Genomic DNA, 12,991 nt, shown 5'->3' with positions numbered 1-12,991 from the left:
TGACCTCAAAATAAATAGGGGTCATCTACTCTGCAAGTCCAATCATCCTATTAAGTTTCAACATTGTAGGTCAAGTGGTTCTCAAGTTATTTCCAAAAAATGATTTTACATGAACAGGCCACTGTGGCCTTGACCTTTAATAGACTGACCCCAAAATCAATAGGGGTCATCTACTCTGCATGTTCAATCATCCTATGAAGTTTCAACATTCTGGGTCAAGTGGTTCTCAAGTTATTGATCGGAACTGGTTATCAATGTTCAGGCCCCTGTGACCTTGACCTTTAACCAAGTGACCCCAAAAACAATAGGGGTCATTTACTGTGCATGAACAATCATCATATGAAGTTTCAACATTCTGGGTCGAGAGGTTCTCAAGTTATTGATTGGAAATGGTTTTGCATGTTCAGGCCCCTGTGGCCTTGACCTTTACAGAGTGACCCTAAAATCATTAGGGGTCATCTACTCTGTATGACCAATCATCCAATGAAATTTCATCATTCTGGGTCAAGTGGTTCTCAAGTTACTGACCAGAAATGGTTTTCAATGTTCAGGCCCCTGTGACCTTGACCTTTCACAGAGTGACCCCAAAATCGTTAGGGGTCATCTACTCTGCATGACTAATCATCCTATTAAGTTTCAACACTCTGGGTCAAGTGGTTCTCAAGTTACTGACCGGAAATGGTTTTCAATGTTCAGGCCTCTGTGACCTTGACCTTTAATGGAGTGACCCCAAAATCGATAGGGGTCATCTACTTTGCATGTACAATCATCCTATGAAGTTTCAACATTCTGGGTCAAGTGGTTCTCTAGTTATTGATCGGAAATGCTTTTCCATGTTCAGGCCCCTGTGACCTTGACCTTTGAGAGAGTGACCCCTAAATCAATAGGGGTCATTTATTCTTCAAGACCAATCATCCTATGAAGTTTCAACATTCTGGGTCAAGTGGTTCTCAAGTTACTGACCGGAAATGGTTTTCAATGTTCAGGCCCCTGTGACCTTGACCTTTAATGGAGTGACCCCAAAATCGATAGGGATCATCTACTCTGCATGTACAATCATCCTATGAAGTTTCAACATTCTGGGTCAAGTGGTTCTCTAGTTATTGATCGGAAATGGTTTTCCATGTTCAGGCCCCTGTGACCTTGACCTTTTACAGAGTGACCCCAAAATCGTTAGGGGTCATCTACTCTTCATGACCAATCATCCTATGAAGTTTCAACATTCTGGGTCAAGTGGTTCTCAAGTTACTGACCGGAAATGGTTTTCAATGTTCGGGCCCCTGTGACCTTGACCTTTAATGGAGTGACCCCAAAATCAAAAGGGGTCATCTACTTTGCATGTACAATCATCCTTTGAAGTTTCAACATTCTGGATCAAGTGCTTCTCTAGTTATTGATCGGAAATGGTTTTCCATGTTCAGGCCCCTGTGACCTTGACCTTTGAAAGAGTGACCCCAAAATCAAAAGGGGTCATCTACTCTTCATGACCAATCATCCTATGAAGTTTCAACATTCTGGGACAAGTGGTTCTCAAGTTACTGACCGGAAATGGTTTTCAATGTTCGGGCCCCTGTGACCTTGACCTTTAATGGAGTGACCCCAAAATCGATAGGGGTCATCTACTTTGCATGTACAATCATCCTATGAAGTTTCAACATTCTGGGTCAAGTGGTTCTCTAGTTATTGATCGGAAATGGTTTTCAATGTTCAGGCCCCTGTGACCTTGACCTTTGACGGAGTGACCCCAAAAACAATAGGGGTCGTCTACTCCAGCAGCCCTATAACCCTATGAAGTTTGAAGGTTCTAGGTCAAATGGTTCTCTAGTTATTGCTCGGAAATGAAGTGTGACGTACGGACGGACGGACGGAAGGACGGACGGACAGACGGACGGACGGACAGGGCAAAAACAATATGTCTCCTGGGGGAGACATAATAAGAGGTGCGCAAGTTCATATCATGATAAAGACTCATGCGAGGTTTAATAAATTAATATTAAATATCTTGAGCAAGGTGCGTCGCCAGGTGAAAATGTACATTTTTGACTTTTTCAGGGGCCATAACTCTGGAAACAAGGGGCGGACCTTGATGAAAAATAGGTGCGCAAGTTCATATCATGATTAAAACTCGTGCAAGGTTTCATGAATCCATATCAAATACTTTTTGAACTAGGTGTGTCACAAGGTGAAAATGTGCATTTTTGACTATTTCAGGGGCCATAACTCTAAAATAGGGGGCAAAGCCAGACGAAAAATAGGAAGTGCACAGGTTCGTGTCATGATTAAGACTATGCAAGGTCTCATCAATCTATACCAAATACTTTTTGAGCTTGGCGCATCACAAACTTTTTTTTTGATGGACGTATGTACGGAGACAAGCAAGGACATACTGTCAAGACCAAGTCTTATAACAACTAGAATGTGACTATGTAGGCTCCTCCAATGCAGAATTTGACATAACCAGAATGTGTATGTAGGACACAGGGTGTGCCCACACTGGTACATTTGTCACAAATAAGGGGCAATAATTCAAATGTTTGCAGTCTTAAGGGGATATCCCCTCAACAAATGTTTTATATAAAGGATTCATTATTCTAGGCCATATACTTTTTGAGCATTACAATCAAAAAATCCACTACTTTGGCTATTTCTAGGGCCGTAACTCTGTAATAAGCACTAAGATTATCAAAAACAATGCGAAGTGTGCAAGGTCACATCATGATGGAGACTTACGTCAGGTTTTATGAATTTACATCAAAAACTTTTTGAGCCAGGCCATCAGGTGAAAATGTGCATTTTTGACTATTTCAGGGGCCATAACTTTAAAAACAGGGGGTGGAGCCAGATGAAAAATAGGATGTGCACAAGTTTATATCATGCAAGTTTTTATCAATTTATATGAAATACTTTGAGCTAGGCACGTCACAAGGTAAAAATGTGTTGTTTTTTTTTACTATTTCAGGGACCATAACTCTAAAAATAGGGGTAGAGCCAGACGAAAAATAGAAGGTGCGCAAATTCATATCATGATAAAGAATCATGCAAGGTTTAATTAATTTATATGAAATACTTTTTGAGCTAGGTGCATCACAAGGTGAAAATGTGCATTTTTTACTATATCAGTGGCCATAACTGTAGAGAAGGGGGCGAACCCAGACAAAAAATAGGAGGTGCACAAGTACATATCATGATAAAGACTCATGCAAGGTTATATCAATTTATATGAAATACTTTTGAGCCAGGCGCGTCACAAGGAGAAAATGTGCATTTTTGTTCCATCAATCTATATTTAACATTTTTTGAGCTGGTAGCGTCACAAGGTGAAAATGTGCATTTTTTACTATTTCAGGTGCAATAATGCTGGATATATAAGGGAGGAGGGGGAGGGGGGAGGGCACAGCCTGACAAAAAAGTAGGAGGTGTACAAGTTTATATCATAATAAAGATTCACGCAAATGCAAGGTTTCATCAATTTATATCAAATACCTTTTGAGCTAGGCGCGTCACAAAGTTCAGACGGATGGACAAACAAGACTTAATCTATATGCCCCACTATTTATGGGGTTGGGGATGGGGGAGGGGGGCACAAAAATATCATTCTTCTCTACATATCTATAAGAGGGGCTCAGAATTCAAATTCAAGGTGCTGAAAGCACCTTTTAAGCACATCCTACATGAATATTAAAAGAATTACAAGCAATTTTATCATAATAAATACACATGTGTAACTTACATGTCCTGTGATTCTACCATTGTCAACTGCAAGGAAATGGTTGCCAACTTCTGCACTAGCCAACATTGTTCGCATTGCCTTTTTAGGATTTACATTAAACACAGCTGTAAACAGAATGTTCAAACATTAAGAAAAAATCCTGACTAAAATATGAAATACTTTCGGGTGAAACTTGAACTATCACTTAAAGTGATTTAAACCCCTATCAACAGAATTTGTCACAGGAAATGATACATTTTATCTTAGAACAAGGGCAGATCATTCTGCAGTGCTTATCAAGGAAGTTGAAAAAAGTGCATAATTTTGTGAAAATGCAAAATATAGTTATGAATTTTGTACAGTGCATGTCCACTCATCATAGTGTATAAGTGTGTGAAGTTTCAATCTATTCATGTAAGTACGTACTGAGATACCAGGTTACATATAAAATCTTAACCAGGAACTGCCATATTGAGAAAGGGCAATGATTTTGTAGAGAAAACAGAATAGAGTTATGGAACCTGTGTAATACAATTTATCACAACCTCCAAGGTCTTTGACCCAATGGGCATTAAAAGCAACAAGTAAGTAAATTGAAAGAATGTCCCAGAAAAAACTGTCATCTAAATGACACTTGTTACGAAGCAATTTCTGGTGACAGAACATAACTTTAACCAAATCAAGAACAACAACTTGTACTTGCTTAATTGTGGCACATTTTCAGGGAGGGAGTTTTGAATAAATAAAAACTATCAAACAAAATATCAACTTCATGTGACCAACTATTACTGAAAGAGGTACATACAGACATCCAGCAAGAAAGGCAGATAGTCACAAAATATATCAGTTTTTAATCTGTGAGCTTTTTGCAGAGGATAATATTTTCATCATTAAAACACAAAACAAGAGGGTCATTGACCCTAAAGGCTTCAAGTGTGTCTGTAAAAGTACAGAGTTCGGTTTCTTCTACGTTAGCCTATATTATATACATGTCACACACAATTTTGAACCTTGGGCAATAATTTGAATAATTACCACAAAAATCACTAATCTGATATCACACACAAAACATCAAGGCTTCAGCTATTGTTGATTCACACAGGAAGATTTTCAATGTTTCTTATATAAAAGCCTATAGTATGTACATGTCAATTACAGGGGCATGGCCATTTTTTTACCTTAGGGTAATAATTTGGACAAGTATGGTAGAGAGTCAAATCCTTATATCACATGCCAAATATCACAGCTCTGGAGAAAAAGATTTTTAAAGTCTGATAGCTAAAAACCTATTTTAAACCAAAAAGACCCGTATGTTCAATGAACCAGAACCATTTGAACAATTTTGAAATAGGCTATCCAGAGATCATCTGTGTAAAGTTTCATCAAAATCCATTCAGTGGTTTTGGAGATAATGTTTAAACAAAAGGGTCATGATGACCCTGGATCACTCACCTGAGTAATATGAGCTACATGTTTCAAATGTCAAACTGATGATAAAATATTAAGAAAGTCAGTAGGTCACATTCATGGTCAATGAAATTCATTTTTACAACTGGTGTGCAAAACTGTGTATGTCATCACAATTTCAGGGCTGTATCTTAAAAAACAATAAAGTAGGTCAGTAGGGCAAGGTCAAAGTCAAGTGACATCATATTACTTGGGGTCATCAGGTAATTATAATTAAACAGATTTGGAAATAGGATCAAATGATTTTTCCTATATAACTCACATAATAACTGAATGACCCCAGGGCGGGGCCTCATTTAACCCTAGGGGCATAATTTGAACAATTTTGGTAGAGGACTACTAGACAATGCATCATACCAAATATCAAAAGCCTAGGTCGTATGGTTTCAGACAAGAATTTTTTTTTTCCTATATAAGTCTGTATAAAACTTGGGACCCCCAGGGCAGGGCCTCTTTTCACCCCAGGGGTACAATTTGAACAATTTTGGTTGAGGACCATAAGACAATGCTACTAACAAAATATCAAAGGTCTAAGTGTTGTGGTTTCAGACAAGAAGATTTTTAAACTTTTTTTCCTATATAAGTCTATGTAAAACTTGGGACCCCTGGGGTGGGGCCATATTTGATTCTAGGGGGATAATTTGAACAATTTTGGTAGAGGACCACTAGATGATGCTACATACCAAATATCAAAGCCCTAGGCCATGTGGTTTTGTACAAGAAGATTTTCAAAGTTTTCCCTATATAAGTCTATATAAACCATGTGACCCCCGGGGCGGGGCGGTATTTGACCCTAGGGGGATAATTTGAACAATTTTGGTAGAGGACCACTAGATGATGCTACACACCATATATCAAAGGCCTAGGCCCTGTGGTTTTGGACAAGAAGATTTTTAAAGTTTTTCCTTTCAGTTGCCATGGCAACCAGAGTTCTGCATGGAATTCAATTCTTTGAACAATTTTGAAAGGGGGCCACCCAAGGATCATTCCTGTGAAGTTTGGTGTAATTCTGCCCAGTGGTTTTCAAGAAGAAGATTTTTTTTAGAAAATGTTGACGGACACACGACTCACGTCGCAAGACTAACGACGGACATTAAGCGGTCACAAAAGCTCACCATGAGCCTTTGGCTCAGGTGAGCTAAAAATTGTTGATGAAAAGTGACCACACCCTCTGGCAGCCATGTGTTTTGATGAATCAGAAAAATTTGAAGAGTATATGTAGAAGGTCACACAAGAACCATTTTTGCAAAATTATTTTAAAATCAGGCCAGCAGTTTTATACAAGAAGATTTTTAAAATTTCCACTATATACATATTGGGAAAAGTGACCACGCCCTCTGGCAGCCATATTTTTTGACAAAGCAAAATGATTTGAACAGTATTGGTAGAGGGTCACACAAGGACCATTTGTGTAAAATTATTCTAAAATCAGGCCAGCAGTTTCACACAAGAAGATTTCCACTATATATACATAGGGAAAAGTGACCATGCCCTCTGGCAGTCATGTTTTTTGACGAATCAAAATAATTTGAACAATCTTGGTAGAGGGTCTCATAAGGATCATTTGTATGAAATCATTTTAAAATCAGGCTAGCAGTTTCCACAAGAAGATTTTTAAAGTTTCCACTATATACATATAGGGAAAAGTGTCCTCGCCCCCTGGCAGCCATGTTTTTTGACAAATCAGTATAATTTGAACAATCTTGGCAGCACAGAAGACGGACACAGCGTGACCACAATACCTCACCTTAAACATTTTGTGCTCAGGCGAGCTAAACAGGGAATATGAAAGGCAATAGCAAAGTTCATGATTTTCAATAATCTTTCTTAAAAGCTCAGTTCTGGTGAATAATAAACTTTATAAAAAGAGGTTCAAAGAACAAACCATATTTCCCCACCCCCTTAGCTCAATAGGGAGAGCACAGATCTACGGATCTCTGGGTCATGAGTTTGAACCCTGAGCGAGGCATATGTGCTCCATGACGATTTGAAAAAAGACATTGTGTCTGAAATCATTCATCCTCCACCTCTGATTCATGTGGGGAAGTTGGCTGTTACTTGCGAAGAACAGGTTTGTTAACTGCCCGGTGTTACACAACTGAAATTCTGTTAAAAAACGGCATTAAACCAAAACAAACAAACAAACAAACCATATTTATCCTTTTCCTCCCCAACACCATCTACTGACATGTCCCTGCTCATCCTGAGCGCCTTTCCAGTCATCACAGAGAACAATATAATCTGACAGTCTGCCTGGTATTTCCACTTCTCATACTCCCACTGAAAGTATGGAAAGAGATAACTGTCCAAAAGTCATAAAACTGTGATCTTAATTTTCTGCAATAATTTTCTACAATATATTTCAATTCAGTCAAATATGAATAACAGACAACTATTGGAATATGCAAAAGAGTCTTTAAAAGCTGGTTGCTTTTATTCACAAGCAAAAATGCACTGCAAATGTCAAGATTTGGAATTAATACTAGTTGTCCTTTGAGTAAGATGGACTATGTTCACAGGTGGTCCATGTTCACAGATGGACTATATTCACAGGGTTTTTTTGTTTTTTTTTTGTTTAACATCGCACCGACACAATTATAGGTCATATGGTAACTTTCCAGCTTTGATGGTGGAGAAAGCCCCACAGGTGCCCCTCCTTGCATTATTTCATCACAGGCGGGAACCTGGCTAGAACCACCGACCTTCCATAACCCAGTCTGAATTCCCCAATAAGGCTCAAACCCACATTGGTGAGGGGCAAGTGATTCTAAGTCAGTAACCTTAACCACTGGGCCATGGAGGTCCCTAGATGTTCACAGGTGTACTATGGTTGCAGGACTGGTGGTCTATGTTCACATGTTGTCTCGAGCAAAAGAGACTGCTTGTAGATTTTTAGAACTAATTCTATTTAACATAATTCAAGCCCCATTTCTTGAAAATGCCATACACAAACAGTTTTATTCATACAGTAAGCAAGAGGGCCAATAAAGCACAGAATCCATAGTTCAAACTAGTAAAGGTTCTAATGGACAGTCCACTGGCGCCAGATCAGAAAGAAATGCCTCTGTACGTGTTATACCCTACCCCTAGGTATTCTTAAGAACCATGGGCCTGAAGGCAAAATATCAACCCATGTAATCGCGTATTCATATCTATAAACTACCACTTCAGTATATGTAACTATTATATTTAATACAAGTGGAATTTATCTTCCGTTATTTAACTCGGACACATTCTTCGAATAGTTCTTATCTTAAAACAACGTGTATTTTCAGTGTTTTTTCAAGAACAAAAAAATTGCAGTTGAACTTCCCTGAGAAGTTCCGTTCAGATTATTAAACACTTGATTGTGCTGATGTGAAATTAATTCATCTACATTTTAATAACATTACGTAGAAATGTTTTATAAAGCAAACATAAATGTGCAAAATGAGTAATTATAAACACAAATTGTATAACTAGTAATGGCTTCAAACAAACATTTACAGAAGAATTTCTATTTCATTTTGAGTCTTATCGAAATTGAAAAATTGAGATTCTGATTTTTTGGTTTGTTACATTTCGCTTATTTCTATCTGCAACACCCTGAACTCCTCTGACCTGGATGTCATTAGGGAAGTGTCCAGGAGCCAGTATTTTTCGAACAGTTTACAAATGCATAAAAGTTTACTAACTTTCTGTCAAGTTGGATAATGACAAGTGCTAGTCCCGATTAAGAATAAATTACGCTGTTATGATAGTGAAAGGGGAACCTTTGACCGTTTAGGTTGAAATAGCTTGAAGGGATGGTTATATATTTTGCCACGTTTCATGAGGTGATCATGAGTTTCTATAAATACCTAGGGGTTAGGGTAGATAACACTTGGACCTTATCTTGTTGATCTGGTGCCAGTGGGACAGTCATTGACAAGTTTTGCTGAATTCCTTTCAAGAATTGGACTACAGGGTGATCACAAAGAAGGCTCAAACTTTTCTAAAGACCCATATAGGCAGCATCTAGCTCTAGTCTGTAACTATAATTTGATAATATCATTACACTTATATTAAATATTCTTAAGTAGAGAAGGCAGGACAATTAATCTTTGACCAATCTATTTCCTTCGCCGGCATGGCTAGATATGAGTTTGAAGACTTTTTCATTTTGACTGCTTTTGGTGGAATTTTAGGGTTTTTAAAGAACTATGGAGTAAACTGATTGGTCGTGACTTCACCTGAGAAAAATGTGTGAATATTTTAAAATGTTTGCGAGTGTTTGAGTTTGTGAAATTTCAAGTGCTAAGAAATGGTGGAAAAAATGAAGCTCAACTTTGAATTAGTTATTTATAGCATGTGCTAATGGATTCTGAAAATTCTTGGAGTCACATTATTTATAATAAAATTTTAAAGAAATGGCTCATAGAGGAATTTTTGTCCGAAGAACGCCGTTTAATTTGTTTTTGTGGTCATGTTATTTGGCAAATTATGATAACTTGAGTATTCCTGAATTTTTCTGAGAAACCATTTTGAAAGCTAGCAGTTCCTGACAAGACGATGTATTTCTTTGATTCTGAAACAGGACCACCCATGGAACATTCCTCTGACATCTGGATGAAAATGGGGAAGTGGTCCAGGAGGCCATGTAGTTGATTGGTGACAGACAACAGATGACAGACGTTGGGGGATCATAAAAGTTTTAACTAACTTTTGCTGTTACAAGTTTGTAGATAATGACAAGGCAGTCTGAAAGACAGCTAAATCCCCCGCCACTGTTATGGATAGTGAAAGGGTAAACCTTTGACCTTTAGCTGTGACCTTGACCTTGAACTGGTATGGCTGACTCATGAATTCTGCACAACGTCTTGATGAGGTGATCATTTGACCCAAGTTTCATGAAAATCCTTCAAGGGGTTTAGGAGATACAGAGCTCAAACCTTTGACCTTGATCTTGAGTTGACATGGTTGACTCATGAGCTCTTGATGAGATGATCATTTGACCCAAGTTTGATGAAAATCCTTCAAGAGGTTTAGGAGATACAGGGTGGACACAAAATGGAAGGCTCAAACCTTTGACCCTAAGCTTAGACCTTGACCTTGAGGCAGCATGGCTGACTCTTAAGTTCTGCACATCAATTTGATAAGGTGATCATTTGACCCAAGTTTTATAAAATTCCTTGAAGGGGGTTTAGAAGATATAGAGCAGACACAAAATGGAAGACTAAAACCTTTGACCTAGAGTTCTAATCTTGACCTTCAGCCGGCATGGCTGACTCATGAGTTCTGCACATCGCCTTGATGAGGTGATCATTTGACCCATGCTTGATGAAAATCCTTCAAGGGGTTTAGGAGATATAGAGCAGGCACAAAATGGGAGGCTCAAACCTTTGACCTTGAGTTGTGACCTTGACCTTGAGCCAACATGGCTGACTCATGGGTTCTGCATATCGTCTTGACGAGGTGATCATTTGACCCAAGTTTGATGAAAATCCTTCAAGGGCTTAAGGAGATATAGAGTGGACACAAAATGGAAGGCTCAAACCTTTGACATTGAGTTGTGACTTTGACCTTGAGCCGGCATGGCTGACTCATGGGTTCTGCACATCGTCTTGATGAGGTGATCATTTGACCCAAGTTTCATGAAAATCCTTCAAGGGGTTTAGGAGATATGGAGCGGACACGAGTGTTACGGACAGACGGACAGAGGGACGGAAGGACGGAAGGAGACCATTCCTATAACCCCCCCACCACTAGTGGCGGGGGATTAATAAATGACTTACGTTTCGTTTTTCTAAGATATCATCCATGTATTCATCCTGTACCCGTAGCTCCCGTACAATCTTCGCATCATCTTCCCCTTCATCCAGCCATCTGTGTACAAAAAACATTATTTTGCAGTCAATGATGAATAATACAAAAAATTTCATTCAAGTTATGTCTGTTAAAAAGATTAATATCCTCATATTTTTGTTGTTGATTTTCTGATAGTCATTGAAAGCAAAGCATTTATCATGTTGAAAGCTACTGCAAAAACAAAAACAGAAGAATTAAATGCTATTTTTTGTGCATTTGGATGCACATAAACCACACTGGGACACCTTGCAAATAATCCAAGAATGGCTAGTGATTCATGGAATTGCAAATCATAGTTACGGTTCTTGGTCAACATTCTCAACTTATAATGATAAACAAATCTGCAAAGTTTCAAAGCTAAAGCTCTTACAGTATTTCAAAAAAAGGTTCATACTGATGGACAAATGGACAGTTCAATTGCTATAAATTGCCCAGGGGCATAAAGAAACTGAAAGCCTTTTATTTTCCATTTTTTAAAAATATTTGTTGGGTTTTAAACGTCACATCGACACAACTATAGGTCATATAGCAACTTTCCAGCTTTGATGGTGGATGAAGACTTCATGTCAACATACTCATTTGTGTCAATGTCCTCATTCATGTCAACATGCTTATTTGTGTCAATGTCCTTAGTCAAGTCTGTGTCTTCATTTGTGAAAATTTCAATATTCTCATCTCAATGACATTGTAAGGAAAAACAAACACAACATGATGTATATGTGTAACACAATAACAAACAAACAAACAGCAAAAAAGCCTGAAAGAACTGTCAAAATTATATACTTCCATATCCTTAGAGCACCAAAGTGTGTGAAAACAGTTCCAATTTCAGGCCCCTTTTCCTTCTTGCGACTATAGAAATGGGTTTTTGCAATGCAAAATATACATAATTATATAACCATAACATTCAAAACTAATGCCAACAAAAATATCAATTTACTAGCAAGCACTACATTTTTTAAAACCAACATTGCTGATCATGTCTGAAATACTTTTCAGTAGTACGAAACAAGTCAACCTGTCTTCTTGGCATTTATTTCAGTTCAATTTGTTCTCCATTACAAGATGAAATGAGCCATGCCATGGGAAAACCAACATAGTGGGTATGCGACCAGCATGGATCCAGACCAGCCTGCGCATCCGCGCAGTCTGGTCAGGATCCATGCTGTTCGCTAACAGTTTCTCCAATTCCAGTAGGCTTTAAAAGCGAACAGCATGGAGCCTGACCAGACTGCGCGGATGCGCAGGCTGGTCTGGATCCATGCTGATCACAAACCCACTATGTTGGTTTTCTCATGGCACGGCTCAAATGAAGATGACTGACTTGGCATACAGATTTTTGAGGTTATTTACACTGCAACTGAAACAACTGATAACTAGACACACTTACTTTCCACAGTGGAACACCCATTCCTGGTTGGTTCTGAAAGGTGGTTCCCTGATGATGATTTTGTCTAGGAACCAGCCAGCACCTGGTCCTGTTCCATCGTGCCCTATGATTAATCTCTTCAAGTGACCTAGCGACACTGCCTCCACTTCAAATGAGTCAAGCTGTAAAAATATTTGAAATGACTCTATAAAAATTATTTCATACATTTCATAGAATATCTATAAATTAATTTCAACAATCTAGAACTGATATATAGGTGGTGTCAAAATGCAAGATTACTTTTACCATCTCAAATCTATATGTAAGATGATTTAACTTCTTTATTCTTCAGCTGGCATGCTCCATTATACTGACCTATTTACAGCAATGTTTTTTCACCTAAGCAATTCTACAGTTGAGTAAGTTAAACTTGTGTCACAGTTTTTCAAAGATTATGATGTCTGGGTCTCTTAACATTCAAATTAATTTGCAGTCTTAAAACTACAAGCTGTTTTAATTTCAATTTTTTGATAAAAGACAATATGATAATGGAGGGCAAACGATTTGAAATACTGAATTTGATGGTACTGTCAGGCTGAACCTACATCTTGTATGGAGAT

At 38.2% G+C, this 12,991-nt stretch overlaps 1 protein-coding gene across 1 annotated transcript in view; it reads right to left on the bottom strand.

Moving 5' to 3' along the window:
* LOC123525919 (lipoxygenase homology domain-containing protein 1-like) overlaps positions 1 to 12,991 on the bottom strand; it is a 231,377-nt gene that overhangs the window by 197,765 nt on the left and 20,621 nt on the right. Inside the window, exons 8-11 of the mRNA XM_053537880.1 lie at positions 12,393 to 12,553; positions 10,930 to 11,020; positions 7,327 to 7,456; positions 3,731 to 3,834 (exon numbers count right to left, since the gene is read on the bottom strand). Of these exons, the coding sequence (XP_053393855.1) occupies positions 3,731 to 3,834; positions 7,327 to 7,456; positions 10,930 to 11,020; positions 12,393 to 12,553 (486 nt within the window). The remainder of the gene's footprint in view (positions 1 to 3,730; positions 3,835 to 7,326; positions 7,457 to 10,929; positions 11,021 to 12,392; positions 12,554 to 12,991) is intronic.

This window comes from Mercenaria mercenaria, chromosome 3 (genome assembly GCF_021730395.1).
Source record: "Mercenaria mercenaria strain notata chromosome 3, MADL_Memer_1, whole genome shotgun sequence".
NCBI lineage: Eukaryota > Metazoa > Mollusca > Bivalvia > Venerida > Veneridae > Mercenaria > Mercenaria mercenaria.
This window is presented reverse-complemented; position numbering and strand designations above follow the sequence as displayed.